The 23,381-nt window shown below is 36.0% G+C and overlaps 1 protein-coding gene across 8 annotated transcripts in view; it reads left to right on the top strand.

Moving 5' to 3' along the window:
• Window positions 1–23,381, top strand: part of LOC150109091 (phospholipase D1-like) — a 584,228-nt gene that overhangs the window by 270,276 nt on the left and 290,571 nt on the right. For all 8 annotated transcript variants that reach the window (XM_090411563.1, XM_090411593.1, XM_090411586.1 and 5 more), the window contains one exon: window positions 16,253–16,418. In XM_090411563.1, the coding sequence (XP_090267689.1) occupies window positions 16,253–16,418 (166 nt within the window). The remainder of the gene's footprint in view (window positions 1–16,252; window positions 16,419–23,381) is intronic.

Raw genomic sequence — 23,381 nt, 5'->3', positions numbered from 1 at the left:
TGATTTTTCCTGTTTCAAAAATGTGGACATGTCAGTTGAAAATCAACCATGATCTGGCTGACCTACAAGCAGAAATGATGAAAACATTGAAAAGGTTTGCCAGGCAATCAATGAAGAACGTCAAAAGACCATTGAGCAAGTTTCTGAAGAGACAAATTTGTCATGGAGTTCGTGCCAGTGAATTTTAACAGATTTGCAAATGAAGTGTGTCTGCTAAATTTGTGCCTCGTTTGCTCAGAGGATTTAAAAAAAAAAAAAAAAAAATGTTTGCCACAATTTTGAGGGAGCAAGTTCTTAATGACCAGAACTTTCTTTCAAAAGTCTGGACTGACTGGAAATAAGTCTTGGTGCTATGGTTATGATCCAGAAACAAAACAAGCATCAAGTCAAATGAAATATGCAAATTCACTGAGAACTTATAGGTTGGTAAACCAATCTCTCATGTATGGGCTCAACATAAAGAAAAAACAAGAAGGCACTTCAATAATATCTTTAAGGATTCCCTATAAACTTTTTGAACGATTACTCTATAATTGAATTTGCTCTTTGATTAATGCCATACTACCAAATGAACAAGCTGGATTACTTGCTTGTCGATCGAATCTCAAGACAGTGTCATTTTTTTAATAATGTGAATGGAATTGTATGAAAAGAATTTGTTCCTCCTGGACAGACAGTGAACCACATTTTTATATACATTTTGAGAAGACTGCATGATAGTGTGCAAAGAAAACTGCCAGAAATGTGAAGTAGTGGAGATTGGTTGCTGCATCACAATAATTCCCCAACCCAGATGGCATTATCTGTCCAACAGTTCTTGATGAAAAACAAAATGGCGGTTGTTCCCCACCCTCAGTCTCTCTCTCCGTGTGACTTTTTTTTTATTCCCACAGATAAAGAAAACCACGATAGGGCAGTGATTTGTGGATGAAATGAAAGAAAAGTTGCTGGAGGCCATAAACAGTATTCCAGGACTGTTTCCAGCAGTGGAAAAAACGTTCAGACAAGTGCATTGACTCGCACGGAAAGTGCTTTGAAGGAGACTAGAGTATGGTATTATAAACGTTAATAAAATTAAAAAAAAAAATAATAATTCCAGTTATTTTTGGGGTCTCCTCTCGTATTTATTCTCAATGAAACTATGAGGATGAATGGAATATATGCTAATGAGGAAACACTGCAATAGTCCCATGGAAGTAAAGAAGTTTAATATTCTGAGAAAAGGCCTGAAAAAGAACCGACTCTAATCAATATTTATTGTTTGTAGGAATTCATTATGAAAAACAAAATGCTCATTCTAGTAGATTAAGTACATGTGAAATAAAGAAATAATAAAATGAGTCAGTGATAGAATGAAAATATTCTGTTGAAGATAAAGGAGATCTCTGAGGTATAGATTTAATTTATAAGGCCTTGTATCCAGTTAGTTTTGTAAGGCCTTGTATCCAGTTAGTTTTGTAGTTATTAATTTAATTTTATTTACAAGGTATTATAGTGTTTTAGTTTCATTAAAAGTATATATATCTTTTTTTATTTGGTCTTGAGTTGATCATTTTCCAGATTCAAAAAGGAATAGAGTTAAAAGTCATTGCACTAATCGCATTGAAATGTTGTAAATTAGTGTAAAAATGGTCTCTTTACAGAGATATAACATAAATTGTGCAGCTGACAAGATATTTAACATAACTGGAACAGCTGATGTGATTTAATAACAGTGGGCTTCATATGTTTGTTGTAGTATCTCATGCCAAAGTGTGTCCAACCTAGAATTTCTATTTTTGACCTCCTTTGGCTGAAAAATTTGTGCATCGTCTATCAAATTCATTTGCTGTCTCTGCCACTCTCTTAATGCCAACAACCATTCTGAATTTTTCAGTTTTCTTCAATCCATAACTGAAAAGTTCAGAATGGTTGTTGTTTCCTAGCAGTGCAATCATCTTTTTTGTAGACTTCAGTGTCTATATCTCCAGCTGGAAAGAGAGCCAGCTGGTGATGTAAACACTGAGGTCTACATCCAGCCACACAGATCAGCCTCTCTATCTGCCTACAGGTAGAGAGGCTGAATACTTAGATGTGTTACTAGTGACCCAAATAAGTACACAATGAATGTATCCTGTCATCTGAGCAGCTCAGACCACAATCTAGCGCTGATCTCTTTCCCTGTGGCACAACACATACACAACCACTCACATCCACATCATATGGCATTACAAAAAAGTAAAGTGGGATGATGTTCCCAATTTCTACATCGCATTTCCTGTTAAATTACAGAAATAATTCTTATCAGCATGAAAAGAAGAAGCTTTTCATGAAGGCAAGAACTTTCATCCTGACCAAATTATAGCTATGCTTTCTGGTCTAGCTTAAGCTGTTAGTTGTAACTTTTGCCCATCTACTCCCAGATGGTACTATTGCATCATCACCTACAGAAAAATGGCAACTCCCTAGCTTGAAGGCTACTTCTCTTCCTATTTTTGAATGGTTGATTATGGTAAATTCCAAACACTCAGTGCTTCATTTGACCTTTCATATCCAAATTGGATGCCAAAAGCCTCTTGACCCTGATAGTATTACTCTGATGGTTTTAAAAGTCTGTACACCAGAGTTAATTCCCATCTATGCTGTCTGTTTCAGCTTTTTACACTGTTATTCCACTGTCTCTATCCTGCAGTCTGGAAATTAGCCAGCATACACCCTATTCCTAAGAAGGTTGACAAATCTTTACCTTCAATTTCCTCCAATTTCCCTCACCTCAGTTCTTTTTTAAAGTAATGGAAAGAACTGTAAACATTTAAATTCTACACTATCTTGAAGACTCAACTAATAAACGACTGCCAATACGAATTCCATCACTGCTGAACAACAGAGGATTTACTTACATCTCTAGACAAACACCATGGAAAAATTGGCGGAATCTCAAGTGGTTGCTCTTGATATCTCCACAGCTTTTGACTGGGTTTGGAACTATTGTCTGTTAAGTAAACTCCCATCATTTGGTCTGCTCCTCTCAACACTCTCCCCTGACTTTTCAATTGGAGTGTCAGCTTTCTGACTGGACACTCACTTCAAATGATGGTGGATGGCTCCTTATTTTTTAACTCGACAACTAATGCTTGGGTCCCACAAGGCTGTGTTCTTTTACCCACTCTCTTTCTTCTATATATAAACAATCTTCTGCAGCTGACAGCCATTTGACAAATCACCACAACCTGCAGATTTTACACTCTGCTGCCTTAAATTCTGATCTTCAAAACATTCATCAATGGGGTTTGGATAACCTTGCCAACTAGTGCTAGCAAAACACAAGCTCTGCATTATTTAAAAAAAAAAAAAAAATCTTCCAGTCTTACCATTGCCATTATTGAAATCTAGATTCAAGATGAGATTTACCTTTCTGGGATAACTTTAACACCTCAAATCTCTCTTGCCATCACCTTAACTCCAGACAGTTCGTAACCCTATACAGAACAAATTCGTCCAACCATTGACTATTGCTCTCATTACCCCAGATGTGCCTCTAAGAGCTTTCTAAAAATACTACTACAGAGAAAAGAGCAGTTAGATTCGTTAATGACTCCCTCCTCCCCACTAATGGCCCGTCACTTTTGCACAGGCATCAGTTGCTGCTATTTGCATCTTCTATAAATACTTATATGACTGTATTTCATTAGAATTGGCATCAATAATTCCCCCTCCCCTCTGTGAAACACATAAAAACACATGCAGCAGCCAATAAGCATTCTTTCACGGCTCATCTCCAAACCCATAGAAAAAATTTCTCCTACTCTTCGTTCATCCCTTTCAATGTTTCCCTCTTGAACAGTCTCCCAAAGAATACAATTCACAGTACTAGGGTACTTGTAGGTTGACAGACCTCTCATGGATGGTTCTACATTAAAAAAATAATAAATAAAAATACATAAATAATAATAATAATAATTTGATACATTGACCAGCCTATTAAAGATGCCAACTTTTTCAGGCTATTTTTCTCCATAAACAACTTTATCCTTTACATTGGTACAACCATCCTTTGTATTTCCTAAAAATTTCAGTCTCAGACTACTCATGTCAAGTGTTAACAATTTTTTGCTTTGTTTATAACTTTTGGTCCATAGAGAGTTTATAACTTTCAGCATTAGACTATCACATTGAAGATTTCACAGCTCACCACAGTAGGTTGATTGTCTCCATTATTCAGATTTTCTCTCTCTCTCTCTCTCTCTGTTACAATAATCACAAGATGTACACACAGTGTAGAAATGAGAATTAGGAATGGTTTGAATATTTTGTGCTCGTATTCATTTCCACATTTGTTTGCTTTTCTTTATCATGTTATAATTACTCTAACATTGAGAATACCTTACCAATTGGAAGCAGTATTGTAACAAGATGCAGGCTTAACTTGACAGAGTTTTATAAGTAAGTGTTAAAACTTCACGATATGTATAACTAATGCATATTTATTTACTCATTTAAATATTAAAATAATATAGATCCAACAACCCTTTGCATTTCAATCTACCATAAAAACAATAATAAATTATAATTGGTATAAGTTTTTATTCCAGAAAATATATAGTGTGAGAAAAGAAACTAATGAGTTTTGGAAAGGACACTAAAGAAGCATAGTAGTGTGATATTAGCATTTATTAGCATTCCCATCAGCATATAAGAGTTGGCATTAAGTTTGTATGGGATTTTGCTGTGTTATGTTTAACATTACTATCAGAAACAAAAAGGGAACAGTGGATCAGTATCAGATTTTGCCTATATCTTCAGTAAAGTCCCGCTGGAACAAATGAGATGTTGTCCACAACTTATGGAGGATCGGTTCTTCTATTCTGAGTGCAAACACTTCGATGTTGTAAACATTTTAAAGGGAAGAGAGGATGTAGTAGATGATTCGACAACCAAAAATGGCCTGCAGCCCTGAATTAATGGACAAAGTGTGCAATTTACTAGCAAGCAACCACTGATTATACTCAGAATATTAGTAAATAAGTTAAATGTGAATAAAGAATTAAGGATTCCATAATTAGTTGCATGAAATTTGTTCCACACAGTTTTTTGTGATGGGAAGGAGAACAGGCAGTTGGATGTGTGGCAGATTTTATTCAAACAGCTGATAGTTTGTGTCCTAAACATTACTACTGGAAAAGAGAGATTGTTATTTCAACTATGATCATGAGATTTAAAATCAAAGTGCAAGCACATAATGCCAAAGGACTGTTGATTGTTACATTATTACTTTCAAAGGTACTTGGGACATAGTGAAGGCTGCTAATATACATATAGACACAAGAATATGTACTAAATTAATAAAATTTATTTGACATATATTTTGATCTAGGACTAACAGATCATTTTCAGTATTCAGAAGGTGTTCAAATAAGGTAGAATGATAACAGATGGTTTTAAAAAAAATGCTGTGAGGCACATTGCTAGCATAATGAGGTATAATAGATAATAAGATGTAGGCAATAGTAAAATATGCATTGTAACACAAAAACTTTTGATGACTGTAAGAATGAGACATTCCTAGATTTTTATTAAGGAGAGGTAGTCATTCAGATTTAAATTAGGGTGATGAGATAAGGGTTCATCATTCTTTTTGAATATGCATTGGAATTTGAACCAGCACCAACTTGAATTTGAACTTGAACTTGAATTTGAACTCACCTACTTGACAGATGCTATATGCAGCAGGATTGGCACTAAACGAGATTTTTCAGATTTCTTATAGGTAATATAAGAGTGATGGGGGGGTGCTTAAGAGTCAAAGCTGTATAACTGAGAGGAGACCTCCACATAGCCTTTAAAGGAATGCGGATCACCGACCAGGGCTTCTGACCTAATGTCCAATCCTCACCTTCTCGTGGTGCACCCTGTTGGGTATCTACTTGGATACTGAACGAACGCTGATGGGCTGGCAATTTGGGATTTAGCCAACCAAATTGTATTCTTATTGGTTAAACCAAAATACAAATGATGGTACAACATGACAAAATTTAATGCCGGCTGGGGTGTCGCCCGGTTAAACAAGGCCCCCTTTGTTTTCGCCAGGGAACCAGGGCGAACAGCGAAAAGTCGGCTACTGGAACAAATCTGAAATCTGAAAACACACCCCAACTCAACATCACCAGAGTTAAAGATCGGTACTATCAACATAAGAAGCCTGAATGGCAAAGAAATGGAGCTAACTGAGAAATTAGATAAGTACCAGATCGACATAATAGGGGTGACTGAAACAAAAAAGACAAAAACTGGTGAGATCTTTCTGAGCAATAAATACAAAATGTTATATTCAGGCAATGACAATCAAGGAAAAGAAGGAGTAGCTATAGTATTCAACACAAAATACAAGACTAATCTTCTTGAATGGCAGTCAGTCTCAAGTAGAGTAATGTGGGCAAATATGAGAATGGGGAACTGGACAATGAGACTTATTTGTGCCTATGGTCCCACAGAAGGTTCTACTAAGGTAGAAGTGGAGGAATTTTTTCTTGCTTTAGAGAAAGCAACTGACACAATGAAAAAGGAAAAGTTGGTCCTTGTTGGGGATCTAAATAGCAGAGTAGGAAATATCTTTATATGTCAGACATACAAAAATATTTTGGGAAAATTTGGAGAAAAGAGCAAAGCTAATAATAATGGCAAATATCTGTTGGATTTCCATTCAGGACATGGACTGGTTATTACTAACACCATGTTTCAACATAAAAATGTGCACAAATTTGCATGGAGAGAAGAGGCAATGAATAAGAAAAGTCTCATTGACTATGTTATTGTTGATAGTGATGTTTTCTCCGTGGTGCAGAACACCAGAGTGTACAGAGGATTTGAAATTGGAAGTGATCACTATTTAGTCTTGAATAGGATAAAATTGAATTTCATATTGAAAAGAATAACAGGTAAGAAAGTTTTAAAGCGAATAAAAGTTGAGCAGCTCTCACATGTGAGCTATGGACTAAAATACACAAAGATTATTGAAGAAAAAATGAAAGAGTTTGAGAAAAGGAATCAAACCTTGGAGATTCAGTGGCAAGCCTTGAAGAAAGCCCTGATTGATTCAGCTAGAGAGGCATGTGGTGAAGTTGTTTGCAAGGATAGAAAAATTAGAACTCCATGGTGGACACAGGAAGTTAAAGAGGCAGTGAAGGAAAATAAGAAAGCATATCAAAAGTTCCTGGCAAATAAGTCAGCTTGTGCTCTTAGAGAATACAGAGACAAATGCAAGAATGCTAAACACTGTGTAAAACTAGCTAAACAAAAGTCATGGGAGGACTTTGGCAAGAATATAGAAAATAAATATCAAGAAGGTGGTGGCAAAATGTTCTGGAGGTTGTTGAAGAAGCTTAGAAATGGAGGAAAGAGTTCTGTAAAAGGAGTTAGAGATGATAAAAGTGACAGGAAAACAGGAGAAAAATATATCCTTGAAGTATGGAGTAATTACTTCAAAAAATTGCTAAATGAAACAAGCAGTGATAACACAGTGGTAAAAAAACACTCAACAGGCATACAGTGAGGAATACATATCTGTACTTGAAGTAGAAAAAGCCATCAAAGGTTTGAAATGTGGAAAGGCAGCAGGAGTAGATGATATTCGACCAGAAATGCTTAAGTATGGTGGTATAAGAGTCTTACAGTGGCTGCACTGCATAGTTCCGAAAGCCTGGACTGAGGGACGAATTCCCGATGATTGGAGTAGAGCTCTAATAGTGCCCTATATAAAAAGGGAAATAAAAATGAATGTGAGAATTACAGAGGTATTTCCCTACTGAGTGTTCCTGGGAAGATCTATGCAAGTATACTTGAGAAATGGTTGAGAAGAATTGTGAAAGAAAAGCTTGATGAAGAACAAGCTGGATTCAGGCCAAATAGAGGTTGTCAGGATCAGATCTTCACTTTACGACAAATAGTTGAGAAAGCATGGGAATATAACAAAGATCTGTATTTAAGTTTTGTCGATCTGGAAAACGCATATGACAAGGTGCCAAGAGAGAGAGAGAGAGAAGCTATTCACTACACTACAGTTATATGGTGTCAATGGGACATTATATCAAGCAATACTTGGTCTTTATTTGAACCCAGAGGAAGACCAAGATATAGGTGGATTAATACGGTACAAAGTGTCTTAGATGATAGAAATATAAGATCTGATAATGTTGGAGTCTTGACAAGTAACAGACTGATTTGGAGCAAAATTGTAGATAGGAAGTTAGTAATGATGTATTTTTTTTTTTTTTTTTTTTTTTCATGTAGTACTATCATATCCTGTACACCCCTTAAGGGTACATGGCAGGGATTTGATGATGATGATGGTGATCTTGTAATATTTTTTCCAAACGCATTCAGTTTGTCCAAAGTAACTTGATAGAGGAGTAGAAAGAAGTTTTTCCAGTAACTGAAACAATTTTCTGAATGGGAGCAGGAACATAAAGATATCAACAAAATGAAGGAATTGAGGAAAAAGTGGGGAAGAATTGATTTTCTAGTTATTCCATAAAATAATCAGCTAAAGCTGGTGAAATAGGACTGCATTGCTATTCCTTCAAGATGTTCGGACAACTTGTTGATGACGAATAGTGAGACTACATGAAATGAAACCATAATTTTGTTATTAGGCTGATAGATCTTTAATTTTCTCTTCAAGTCAAGGCTGTTTTTAATATAAGAACTGGTGTCACTAACATGATTCCAAAGATGACAAATACGAGGGTGATATGATAAGTTCGCGGGTGCAACAGTAGATGGCAACACTATCAGCAAGATTTTTTTTTTTTTTTGCAGTTGGTACATCTGTCATAAGCTTCTATGTGAAATTGCAAGTCATTCTATCAAGAAGTTTGTTTTATACAGCTGTCTGTAGCAAACGTGTTGTCTTGAAATGGATAAAATTCAATATTGTGCAGTTATAAAATTCTTTGTAAAAGAAGGTTTAACACCAAAAGAAATTCATTCTAAGTTCATAAAAGTTTATGGGCACCTTTGTTTTCAACAATTAAGAAATGGGCTGCCGAGTTTAAACGTCGCCCTACCAGCCTTGAAGATGATCCATGTGAAGGACGTCCAAAAAGTATAACCACAATAGAAATCATGGATCAAGTGCACGATATGGTATTGGATGACCGGTGAGTCCAAGTGCATGAAATTGCTGAGACTATAGGCATTTCAAAAGAATGCGTAGGATATATTTTTCATGAAGAATTGCAAATGAAAAAGCTTAGCTCAAGATGGGTGTCATGCTTGCTCACAGCAGATCAAAAACACACTCGCATAAAAATCTCTGAACAGTGCTTGGAGCGTTTTAACAAGAATAAAACAGATTTTGTGCGTCTATTTATTACTATGGATGAGACTTGGATTCACCATTATACATCAAAATCCAAACAGCAGTGAAAACAGTGGACAGAAGCTGGTTGTTCACCACCAAAGATAGTCATTTCCATCAGCAGGAAAGGTCATGGCAACAGTGTTTTGGGATGCTGAAAGGCATTTTGTTCATTAATTATCATGAAAAGGGTAAAACAATAACTGAGGAATATTATTCCGATCTTTTAACCAGACTAGACGAAAAAATTCGTGAGAAACCATCCAGTTTACAGAATAAAAAAAAAAAATCTTTCATCAGGACAATGCACCTGCCCACAAAAGTGTTTTGGCAATAGGAAAATTAAGGGATCTGCACTATGAATTGTTGGAACATCTACCCTAATCCCCAGATTTGGCTCCCTCTGACTTTTATCTCTTCCCAAAACTAAACCTCTTCCTTGCTTGTCAGCATTTTTCTTCAAATCAAGAGGTGATTGCAGCTGTAGAGTGGTATTTTGAGATCTTACTGAGAACCTTGGAAGCTTTTTTCTCACTTGGTTAGACTATAATAAATTTAGTTTAATCCTTTATCCAAGTATAAGTAAACAAAGTTTGCGCCTGAAGTATCTTCAGGACTGAGGCAAGTCGTGGTAAAGGTGGACAAGCTCTCCCATATTGCAAAGCACATCTCCTTGAGACATGTATAATGCTATGCATTAAGGGAAGGGCCACTACCCAGACCAGTTTCGACCTTTATTGAGGTCTTTTTAGTGGGAGCCAGACCCAGAGGTGGTGGTGGTGATACTAAGGTGGAAGTAATGGAGAAGTTATATTTACCTATATGAGTTGCCAAAAGGTGTCTCACCTTATTATTAAATTACTTTGGATTAGAGAAAGATGTTGGAAGTTTTTTTCACTTTGTTATCCTATAATAAATTTAGTTTAATCCTTTATCCAAGTGTAAGAAAACAAAGTTTGTGCCTGAAGTATCTTCAGGACTGAGGCAACTCATGGTAAAGGTGGACTAAGCTTTCATCACTTGTCTTAGTATCTCCCATAACTTCAGGAAGATACTTCAAGGATAAAGGATTAAACTAAATTTATTATTACTAAGAATCACTACAGGGATGGGATAATGGCGCTGTAGCATCGCTGGAATAAATGTATTAGTGTTTAAGGGAGATTATGTTGAAAAATAAAAATAATTTTGAAATTATAAATTAGTTTTTTCATTGTTAGGCTGAAAACTTTTCAGACCACCTTCGTAAGTTTTGCAAGGGGGAGTCAAATACAGTTCAGTATTGGGTGCAGTGGATTCATCTTTTGAATGTGCCATCTCTCAGACAGCGTCCATGTTACATAGGATGAAATATATCAGAATTTTTGAATAAATTTAAAAAATTTTTCTACATGTGTAAGCATATAATTATGTCTAGTGTGTGTGGTCCCTGTAAAAATGATAGATGACTGGTGCATCTTAAAAGCTTTAAATTCTGCAAAAGTTTTTTTTTTTGGTGAGGGGGGGGGGGGATTTACTTTTGAGTTGTGTGTAAACCTTCCAGATGAAGTTTAGTTTGCATCATTACTGGAGACGAATTAGTTTCATTCTGTGTTGCAGAGAAAATTCAGGTATGGTTTTTTGGAACTATTGCAAAATCATGTCCTTTGAAGAGAACAAGAATTTCTATCCATTTCACATTAGGGTTGGTATGAGTTGGTCTTTGCTTAGATAAGAGGAGTCAGATTTGTATTCAAGTTTGCTGTGCTTATTCAAGGAGCACTGGAGAGAATGTTTGGATAAACAATAGGTGGGTGTCTAAGATAGCAATAATTTCCTGTAACTCAGCAATGTGAGTAAATGTTAATTGTTTACTAGATCATGCTTGGCCACGAAGTTAACTGTGTAAGTGCTGGCAGTGCAATAAATATGATGGGAACCAGATGGTTTGATAATTTCTTTTAAATTATGCAAAGTTAGGAATTAGAAAGTTTTTTACCTTGGGTATAATATATGTTAAAGATACCAAGTTATTTTAAATATAAACCTGGTTATTTTACTCAATTTCCCAAGTAAGCAAACAGACAAGTCAGTCAAGGTTTGTGCCTGCAAGTGTTGTAAGTCTAGCTGACCCTGCACATAGTGCAAGTCCAAGGCAACTCGTGGTAAAGGTAGAATAAGCTCTGATCACTATTCTTAATATTTACCCTTAATGCAAAGCACATCTCCTGGAGGAGATGTATGATGCTATGTATTAAAGGCAAGGGGCCACTACCCAGACCAGTTTCGACCTTTATTGAGGTCTCATCAGTGGGAGCCAGGCTAAGAACTACTAAGTTTTAAGTAATACAGAGCTTATAAATATTTTACCAACACAAGTTACCATAAGGTGCTTTGACCGTATTAAATAAAAATCTCAGGATGAGAGATAGATGTAGAAAATTTTTTACCTTGGGTATAATATATATTAAAGATACCAAGTTATTTTAAATATAAACCTGGTTTTTTACTCCATTTCCCAAGTAAGCAAACAGACAAGTCAGTCAAGTTTGCACCTGCAGAAATTATTATTATTATTTCAAGACCCCATGGAGTCAAAGACTCATCTAGGAGGTCCTTTTGTCATGCACACAGCTCATTGCACCTTAAACACACTCAAATTCTCTGCAAACACCACCCTCTCAGGTAAGGTATTCCAATTATTCACAACTCTGCATGCAGAAAACCTGCTTCACACACCCTCCTTATACAGCTTCCAGGGATGACCTCTGGTTCTCCCCTGATCTCCTGCCATTTTCTGTAAAACCTCTCCAAAGTTGATCCTGTAACAACCCCCTTACTAACTTGTAGGTCTCTATCTGCCGGCGAAGGTTGGTCGATTGGTAGAGCCTCTGCTACTAATGGCTCAGTTAAGTAAGTTTGAGCGCGGTTAGTAGTTGGAAGGGGGCCAATCGTTCAATGCTGTCGGCACACTCTCCCTCGATGAGTCTTTGGACTCCCTGGAGGTGTCAAAATAATAATAATAATAATAATAATCCCTCTTTCTCCTATCCATTAGACTATAAATTGCATCTTCTCAACCTTTCCTCATATTCAACATTCCAGAGATCAGACACTACCTTAGTCAGTCATCTCTGAACCCTTTCCAACCTTCCATTTCTGGCCTAATCAGAGCCTTATACAATGGAACAAGAATCTCCTTACTTCTACAAGTCAGTGTTCTCTGCATCATTCCCAGAATTCTTTGTGTTCTCCTCCAAATTTTGGCAATGTGTCTCCTAAATTTCATATTCTTATCCACTATCACCCCAAGATCTCTTATTTCCTTCACCTCCATCCCCACCAAAACATAAATTCTACATAAGAAAACTTTGCACAGCAATCTTACAAAAACTGAATTAGCAGCAATCAAGTCATTGAAAGCTAATCAAGAGATAACTGTAACAAAATCGGATAAAGGTAGTGCTACTGTCATCCTTGACAGGTCAACATCCATCCATCCATCCATCAGATGAATCAACTAGTCTCCGATAACAGCACCTATCAGCTTGTAAACTATAACCCAGCTAACAGAATAAAGAAAAAAACTGAGAAACTACTTAAGTCCGTCACTTCTTGGCTGTCAGACACAGTTAAAAAACTTATACCCCATTATGGCCGTTTTCTTCCAGAATATGTGATGTTCCTAAAGTACACAAACAAAACGTGCCACTTCGACCGATAGGTGAAGGAATAGATTTCCCTAATTATCACCTAGCCAAGAAATTAGCATCAACACTCAAGGAGTTGGTAGGTCATTCCCCCTCCTATATAAAGAACACACAACACTTTATAAACAAAATTAAAAACATAACACTCAGAAAAGATGATCTATTAGTCAGTTTCGACGTTTCTGCCCTTTTCACAAATGTCCCAATCAGTGACACAATTCTTCTCCTACAGAACAAATTTCTGCCCGCAATTACAGCCCTCTTTGTCCAAGTACTATGCTCCCGTTACTTCATGTGGCAAAATAAATTTTACCTACAGAAAGAAGGTATGGCCATGGGCTCACTACTATCCACCCCAATTGCTAACTTTTACATGGAAGCCTTTGAGCAAAGTGCTCTTGATTCCTTTACTCTAAAACCTACAGTGTAGCTTAGATACGTTGACAATGTTTTCTTTATCTGGCCACACGGGCGACAAACATTAGACACATTCCTTAGCCACCTGAACAAACAACATGAACGCATACAATTTACCATCGAAATTGAAAATCGGAACTCACTCCCGTTCCTGGATACACTGGTCACATGTCTTCCTTCAGGCAATCTATCCTTCACAGTCTACCGCAAACTGACACATACTGGCCAATACATACATGCTAAATCATACCACCACACATCACAAAAATATGGAGTCATTAACAACCCTAAAAACAGAGCTACAACAATTTGCTCTAATCAGCAAGCTCTTAAACAAGAATTAAAAATTATTAGCAACACATTTATAAATAATGGCTACAACAAAAATACTATTAATAAAATCCTTCATAAAACTTCATCAAAAAAGAATTTAGATTACAATCCCATACATTAAAGGGTTATCAGAAAAAAATCAACAGAATTTTACACCATTATAATCTCAATGCCACCTTTAAACCACCTACAAAATTAAAAAAACATATTCAACTCCTCTAAGGATCCTCTCCTCCCATTGGCACATCCTGGAATTTACTGCATCTACTACACCTGTAACTTACCTTATATTGGTGAAACTGGACGTACAATCCCTGTAAGGAAAAAAGAACACAAAAGATACATTAAATATAACAATTTTGGTGAAGCAGGCCTCTAATACCACGCTCTCAACATTTTTCAAATTGATTGGAAAAGTACCTGCTCTCTACACCATACAAAAATCTGGTATGAAAGAAAATTTAAAGAAGACTGCGAAATTCTGGTTAACTACTCCAATATCAACAATAATGGTGACATGTCACATATTCAACCTACTTAATACTTAGTACCCAGCATACTTTAGGACCTTAAGCAGCCTTCAGCTAATATTGGAAACCATTCCATACCAATTGGTTGAAATTTATATGTATAATCATGTTTTTAATATATATATATATATATATATATATAAACATGTTGCTCTCCAGCCCAATGTAATTTTGTAACCAATAGATAATAATAGGACTCTAGCATTGATGTAGCCAAGGTTTTTTTTTCTCACCAGAGGTCAGGCCAATAATTGTTGTAACGGTTGGTCAATAACTTTAGCAAACCATGTAGATTGTAGTGCAGCTTGTTTCTCTGTATATAGTGTGTATGCTCCAGAAGATGATCTTGATATAAAGATCGGAACGTCAAGTGTTGATTTTGGTTTATATTAAACTAAAGTTTTACTCAAACACGGTAGTTGTCTCCATAATTTTCCAAAATGTATTCTGATCACCGTGTAAACCTAAAAGAAAGGATAAATTCTACATCCCATCTTTGTTTCCCAAATTTTAAAAACCTTACATTTTGCAACATTGAACTTGCATCTCCATTTCCGTGCCCATTCACTCAATTTATTCACGTCTTCTTGTAAGGCCACAACATTTTCTCTACTCTTCATAGTTCGTCCCAACTTTGCTTCATCTGCAAACATCTGAATATCTCCATCCAAATCTCTGCCAAATTAACATACAGATTAAACAGCAATGGCCCTAAAATAGAACCCCTGAGGCACACCACTAGTGGCTTTCCTTTTCTGGGATATTGCTCCCCCATACATAACTTGCTGATACCTATCAGATAGCCATTCTCCAATCCAGTGCACTAATCTAATATCCAACTCCATCTGCTCTAGTTTGACTATCAACTTATCATGCAATAATCTATCAAAAGCCTTTCCAAAATCTAAATATACTACTGTGTATCACTCTCCTTTGTCCAAGGAAGCTGTCTCCTTATTGTAATAAGTAAGTAGATTACTAAAACATGACTTCCCTTTAACAGATCCGTGCTATCCATCAAAGATAATACCATTGTAGTCAACCCAATTCTGAATCATAGTTCTTACCAGCTTATCCAACAACTTAACAACACCTGACACACAGATAGGCCTATAATTTGATGCTTGAGTTCTATCACCTCCCTTATGAAGTGGCACAATCTTTCCCTCCTTCCACTCCTTTGGAACTTGACCCAATTCAAGGCTTGTATTAAAAAAATATGTCAAGGCAGTTGCCAACGCCCTGGCACATTCCTTTAGAATAAGTGGTGATATGTTATCAAGTCCTTTGCTCATTTCCCCATATACTTCTTGCTCACTTAGTCAGTTAGCTTCTATGTACAAGTAATCCAGTCATGAAGATACTTCATGTAAAAACATTGTTTGCTTACACCTGGGTGAAGGATTAAACTAAGATTATAATTTTTTAGCATATTTAATTTATAGTATAACCAAAGCAAAAAAACTTTTGAACTCTATTTCAGATTATTTGTGGCATAGTGAAGGCTGCTGTTACACATGTAGACAAACAAGAATATGTATTAGGAATGAACTTTGAGTGTCCAGTCATGACAATGACAGCATAAAGATATTTCTGCCTCACTGTCAAGTTGCACTGCTTGACCATTCTCCTTATTTCTCTGACTTGGATACAGTAGTTTTCTTTTTTCATTCAGAAGAATGTGACAGCAGAGCATACATACCATCACAAAGATAAGTTGAAGTCTTTCCAAATCTTAGATGATTGCTGTAACAAGTGTATTCAGCCTTTCGGAGGTATTATTTTGATTTACTTTATTTTGCTGCAAGGTGTATAGTTGTGTGTATGGGTGTAATTGCAGTCATGCTTGCATAAAGACTAACATTTCATGTATAATATCCTTTGCTGTTCCATGTAGTAATTAATAACATTTATCATAACTAACTTTCAATATTATCTTCATTTTAAAGGTTTGTAGATGGTGCTACATATTTTGAAGCTGTAGCAGATGCTTTAGACAGTGCTAAAGAAGAGATATTTATTACTGACTGGTGGCTAAGTCCTGAAATCTACCTAAAAAGGCCAGTTATCCATGGCAATATGTGGAGGTTAGATCAGTTGCTGGCTAGAAAAGCAGTAAGTGTTGCACCAGTGTTATTTTATATAAATTTTTATACAGTTGACTTTGTTACACCTGAAAAAAAATTATTCATAATGAATGTAAATGTACAAAATTTTTTTTCTTTGTTTCATTGAAACATTTTTGTGACTCTCATCCATAGAAAGTTGTAAACCTGCATTAGGAATCATTCACAACCGAGTATGATTGTTTTCCAGAAAAGTTGATCTGCTGGTGAGCTTAGAGATGACTGATTAGAATAATACTTGATCTACATGACCTTCTATAATGGTGAGATGTGGTACATCAGTACAATGATAAGCTAAGGATCATATAGTCTGGAAATCTATGCTAGATACTAGATGTGGAACTTTTACAAGCTACTTCAGCCTTCCAGTAAGCAGGGTTGATGGTCTCATATTGTGTGATGTCATTCATCTACCCCATAAAGACATTTGATCCCAGCCTGCTTTTTAGAGATCAGAGATAGCTCACCCCAGTCATATGGCATATCAGGTTCCAAACTGCTGTCATATTGTGAATTTTGTTGTATATCGAAACACCCTTCCCCCCACTTTTCAATGCATGTAATGGCTTAATAACATTTTTCAGCACTCGCATATGTGCCTAGATGATGTAAATAAAGCATTTATTTACATCTGATACACAAGTGAAAAAGTTTGAATAATTTATGCAAATGAAAAAGTTGTTCTGCTGAGCTCTGCTTAAGGGAACATGCCTACCAGGTCATCAATCTACACCATTAGAAGTTTTCCCATTTCAGCAATAAGATTGTCACATTTACTGATAACTGCAGTATTAAGTGATGTAGCACTTTTCACTTCATTAAGAACTTTTTCTTTGTTTGTAACAACAGTAGTGCGAGGTAACTGTAGTCTATGGCCTATCTCAGTGTTTGATGCACCATTGTTCACTAAATTTTAATAATTTATCTTAGTATCTAATATAATAGGTTTGCATGCCTTCTTCTTTTCAGTAGAAGTAACAGCAATCTTATTTTGAAATTTATCATCCAAGACATACAGCATTCAGTGAGATTGTTGCAGAAACAATTCAAATTATAACTGAGAAGAAACTCATGTCTCATTATTTTCTCAGTGCCGAATAAAAAATGAAGTTAATTCAGTGCAGTCAAATTAATTAGAATGACTACACAATAAAATAAAATAATAGTTATAAACAATTTGTAATTCACAGTGCAACAACAAAACACAGACAGAGAGAGAGAGAAATGTATCAAGCAAAGATCTAAACAAATGGATCACAAAAACTGTGCATCGATCAATTCATGGGAGCATTATGTTACTAAAACCATCGTATGAGCAAATGCAATGTTATATAAATGGACATAGGTCATAATTGTGAAGTGTCATAAGACAGGGTATTACTGTACTATCGCTTTAGTCAGTCAGGTCAGTTCTTTATTAGTTGTGAGCTTTCATATGAATTTTTGTAATTACAAAAGAAATATTCACATAATTATGTTTACAAGGTCCATCATGAGCCTCTCTAGTTCAGTTAGTTTCAACAATGTCTTACAATTGGAAAGACCTGTGTTTGAATCCCATCTAGGATGCAAAGAATTTTTATTAGGGCTTTTTGAGTGAAGGTGAGTTAATCAGTCTTAAATTACAGAAGTAGCAGTTTTTTTCCAAGAAACTTTGGTTGTTTTTTTTTTATCCCACATAAAGGCAAACTGGCCAGGAGAGCACAGTACAATTTACATACAAAAGCATATTTATAGGCATAGGACTAACCATCTTTGCCTGCAATCATGGTTATGAAATCCAAGGCACTCTTGAATGAATTTAAACAGGTGCTTGAAGGCCTGTTATGGGCCATAGAAGAAAAAGTGCAAATGAGAAATTTGTCACTGCCAGCAATGTACTAACACATATTGAAGCATACAACTGCTAGTTATAAGCAATAGAATTTATTTGGATTATATTTTGAATTTTGCAAATTATTGATAATTTCAATTATTTTACATTAGCAACTAAGATGGCACTGTCTAGAATTGTCGGATTGCTTTTTTATAATTATGAGTGAAGATGCCTACAACATGCTAACAAAGTGATCATAACAGAGGATGTGATGGAATTATTTAATGCACAATTTATAGTTTATAGTTTCTGTATTTGGCTTTGAAATAATGCTGGATTTAATAGCCACTTGATTTTAAATTCAGGCAATGACAATCAAGGAAAAGAAGGAATAGCCATAGTATTCTACACAAAATACGAGGCTAATCTTCTTGAATGGCAGGCAGTCTCAAGTAGAGTAATGTGGGCAAATATGAGAATGGGGAACTGGACGATGAGACTTATTTGTGCCTATGGTCCCACAGAAGGTTCTACTAAGGTAGAAGTGGAGGAATTTTTTGATGCTTAAGAAAAAGCAACTGACACAATGAAAAATAAAAAGTTGATCCTTGTCGGGGATCTAAATAGCAGAGTAGGAAATGATTGTGAGACATACAAAAATATTTTGGGAAAATTTGGAGAAAAGATCAAAGCTAATAATGGCAAATATCTGTTGGATTTCTGCTCAGGACATGGACTGGTTATTACTAACACCATGTTCCAACATAAAAATGTGCACAAATTCACATGGAGAGAAGAGGCTAGGAATAAGAAAAGTCTCATTGACTATGTTATTGTTGATAGTGATGTTTTCTCCCTGGTGCAGGACACCATAGTGTACAGAGGATTTGAAATTGGAAGTGATCACTATTTAGTCTTGAGCAGGATAAAATTGAATTTCATATTGAAAAGAATAACATGTAAGAAAGTTTTAAAGCAAATAAAAGTCGAGCAGCTCTCAGATGTGAACTGTAGACTAAAATACACAAAGGTTATTGAAGAAAAAATGAAAGAGTTTGAGAACAGGAACCAAATCTTGGAGATACAGTGGCAAGCCTTCAAGAAAACACTGATTGATTCAGCCAGAGAGGCATGTGGTGAGGTTGTCTGCAAGGATAGAAAAATCAGAACTCCCTGGTGGACACAGGAAGTTAAAGAGGCAGTGAAGGAAAAGAAGAAAGCATATCAAAAGTTCCTGTCAAATAAGTCAGCTTGTGCTCTTAGAAAATATAGAGACAAATGCAAGAATGCTAAACGCTGTGTAAAACTAGCTAAACAAAAGTCATGGGAGGACTTTTGGCAAGAATATAGAAAATAAATATCAAGAAGGTGGCAAAATATTCTGGAGGTTTTTGAAGAAGCTAAGGAATGGAGGAAAGAGTGCTGTAAAAGGAGTTAGAGATGATAAAGGTGACATGAAAACCGGAATAAAAGATATCCTTGAAGTATGGAGTCGTTACTTTGAAAAACTGCTAAATGAAGCAAGCAGTGATGACAGCACAGTGGTAAAAAACACTGACCAGGCATGCAGGCAGGAATACATATCCATACTTGAAGTAGAAAAAGCCATCAAAGGCTTGAAATGTGGAAAGGCAGCTGGAGTAGATGATATTCGACCAGAAATGCTGAAGTATAGTGGTATAAGAGTCTTACAGTGGCTGCACTGCATAGTTCAGAAAGCCTGGCCAGAGAGATGAATTCCCGATGATTGGAGTAGAGCTCTCATAGTACCCATATATAAAAAGGAAAATAAAACTGAATGTGAGAATTACAGAGGTATTTCCCTACTGAGTGTTCCTGGGAAGATCTATGCAAGTATACTTGAGAAACGGTTGAGAAGAATTGTGGAAGAACAGCTTGGTGAAGAACAAGCTGGATTCAGGCCAAACAGAGGCTGTCAGGATCAGATCTTCACTTTACGACAAATAGTCGAGAAAGCATGGGAATATAACAAAGATCTGTATTTAAGTTTTGTCGATTTGGAAAAGGTATATGATAAGGTGCCAAGAGAGAAGCTATTCAATACGCTGCAGTTATATGGTGTCAATGGGGCATTATATCAAGCAATACTTAGTCTTTATTTGAGTTAAGTTAGCAGTTAGAATTGAAGGAAGTACAGGAAGATGATTTAATGTTAAATCTGGTGTGAGACAAGGATGTACATTATCCCCTCTGTTATTTATTATCTATATGGATCACATTATGAAGGAAAGTGGTATTAAACATGATATCAAAATTCGAGATGTTAATGTCAGTTCTTTGCTTTATGCAGATGATGTTATACTTCTAAATAAATCCGCTACAAGTCTGCAAGATTCTCTGACTAAATTGAATAGCTGTTGTAATAGATATGGTATGAAGGTCAGCAATAAAAAGACAAAGACAATGAAAATAGACAGAATCATTGAAAATGTCAACTGTGTTGTGAATGGAGAACCTGTGGAACAAGTAAAACATTTCAGCTTCTTAGGCACGATTTTTAGTGAAGATGGTAAATTAAATATGGAAATAGACAACAGAATCAGCAAAGCTGGTATGGTGGGAAGTCAATTGATAAATTCATATGGAATAAGCGGGAAATTAGTCAGAACACTAAATTAGCTGTATACAAGACAGTGTTCAAATCAGTTTTAACTTATGGATCTGAGAGCTGGGTCAGAAGTAAAATACTTGACCAAAGACTAGAGACTGCAGATATGAGAGTCCTGAGAAAGATTAGAGGCATGAACAGATGGCATCAATGGCAATATCATATTAAAAATGAGGATATTAGGAAAGAACTTGACATTGTCTGCATCCAAGAATGCGTTAGCAGAGCTAATCTCAGGTGGTATGGCCACCTAAACAGAATGGGCCAGGAAAGATTAGCAAAACAAGTGTTCTCTGCCAGGTTGGCAGGAAAACGACCCAGAGGAAGACCAAGATATAGGTGGATTGATAAGGTACAAAGTGCCTTAGACGATAGAAATATAAGATCTGATAATAAGTTAAGGGGATAAAAATCCCTTATTGATTTTCAGCCAGTAAGCGAAACTAAGATCGAAAACTACGATCTGTAACATTTCATGCCGACGAACTGTCAGCATGAAATGTTACAGATCGTCAGTATCCAAGCGTAAGTGACCACTTGGTAGTGCCGCACCATGGCAACTCGTTGCAGAGGTGGAGCAAGATCCCTCACTGTTCTTGATGTTTTCTCATAATGTAAAACATACAGCTTTTAAGAGATGTAGTACTGTTTTACATTTTGAGGAGAGGTCACTACCCAGACCGGTTTTAACCTTTTTTTGAGGTCTCATCAGTGAGTAGCTAGACCTAGAATATCAGAGTTTAAGTGAAGAAAACTTACATACTTTTGCTATACGATTGCCCGAAAGGTGTCACTATATTATATTATATTATATTATATTATAACATAGTATAACTAAGATGAAAAGCCAAACGGCTATTTTTTTCTGGTGAGGTTGATATAAGTTAAGGGGATAAAAATCCCTTATAAGCGAAACTAAGATCGAAAACTACGATCTGTAACGTTTCATGCCGACGAACTGTCAGCGTATCCAAGTGTAAGTGACCACTTGGTAGTGCCACACCACGGCAACTCGTTGCAAAGGTGGAGCAAGATCCCTCACTGTTCACAGGAAACGTTACAGATGGTAGTTTTCGATCTTAGTTTCGCTTACTGGCTGAAAATCAATAAGGGATTTTTATCCCCTTAACTTATATCAAACTCGCCAGAAAAAAAATAGCCGTTTGGCTTTTCAAGATCTGATAATGTTGGAGTCTTGACAAGTAACAGACTGATATGGAGGAAAATTGTAGATAGCAAGTTAGTAATGATATAATTTTTTCATGTAGTACTATCATATCCTGTACACCCCTTGTGGGTACATGTCAGGAATTTGATGATGATGATGATTTTTATAATTTTGTATTGCCAAAGTGAAGTCGCTTTTGGCTCTTTGTTTTAGTAAATACTTTTATGCACTAACCGAGAGTTCACCTACAAAAAATACAACTCTCCTATGTTTTTGCTCTCTTAAGGTTTCTGCCTGGTTTCCAATCTGTTTGAAACAGCTGTCAGGCCAGTGAAACTTGATCAGAATGGACCAATAGGAGGCAAATATATGGAAGCTGTCATAGTGGGCATGCCTCTTATAAGGTCTGTCTAGGGCAACTTGTAAATATCGGCAAGTGTATTCCCATAAGCTCTCTGGTCAAATTTCATACGAAACTTTTGTAGTTTCTGTATTCGGCTTTGAAATAATGCTGGATCTAATATTCATTTGATTTTTATAAATTTTGCATTGCCGAAGTGAAGCCTTTTTGGCTCTTTATTTTAGTAAATAAATTTAATTCACAGTTTGTCATTATATTTCTTACTGTGTGAATAACAGAGCTACACCTAGAATGCAAATGAGATACTGGAGGAACTTTAAGTGAAAGAACCAGAGTAGCAGGAGGTGTTGAGCAGCCAGATGTTAATAAAGTTTTGGGGATTGGATGACATATAACAGCATACTTTTAAGGAATGTGTAAAACAGTTGTCTCTATTTAGACTTGGTTGTTAAGTGAGACTCTTGCTGTAAAGAGGGTTCACAAAAGTGGTTCTAGGATAAATGTTTACAGTTAACCAGTGTATTAGTAGCTGTGGTTAAGGTATTGGAGAGATTGGGTAGAAATAGAAAATACAGGATTGGGTTGATAGATGTCAAAATGGCAGTGTGATTCAAACCCATGACCTCTTGGTTGTAATGTTATAGTGTTATCTACTTGGTCAGCCAGGCTGGCTACTTCTTCATAGAGGTACACTTGGTTTGTGGCTGCCAGTAAAACTGTGCAGTTGCTGATACCCACAAACAATTATCTATGGCTATCAACGTATTCTCTGTGATATCATTACTTTAATCATTTGAGATTACATAACAGTCAAATGCTTTTTTCTGTAACTTAAGTTCTAATAAATTGACAATTTTTGTATACCCTGCACAAGTTCAAAAAAGAAATGCTGATGTCCTAAATTTTTTTATATATATCTAGTCAAACCCATTCAGCCACAGCTTAAAAACATTGCTTTACAAATTCTCAAATCAATCA

This window comes from Typopeltis vanoorti, chromosome 2 (assembly GCF_054136105.1).
Source record: "Typopeltis vanoorti isolate ZY-2024b chromosome 2, IOZ_Tvanoo_1.0, whole genome shotgun sequence".
Lineage (NCBI taxonomy): Eukaryota > Metazoa > Arthropoda > Arachnida > Uropygi > Thelyphonidae > Typopeltis > Typopeltis vanoorti.
Note: the sequence above shows the minus strand (reverse complement) of the source record. Positions and strands in the feature narration are given on the sequence as shown.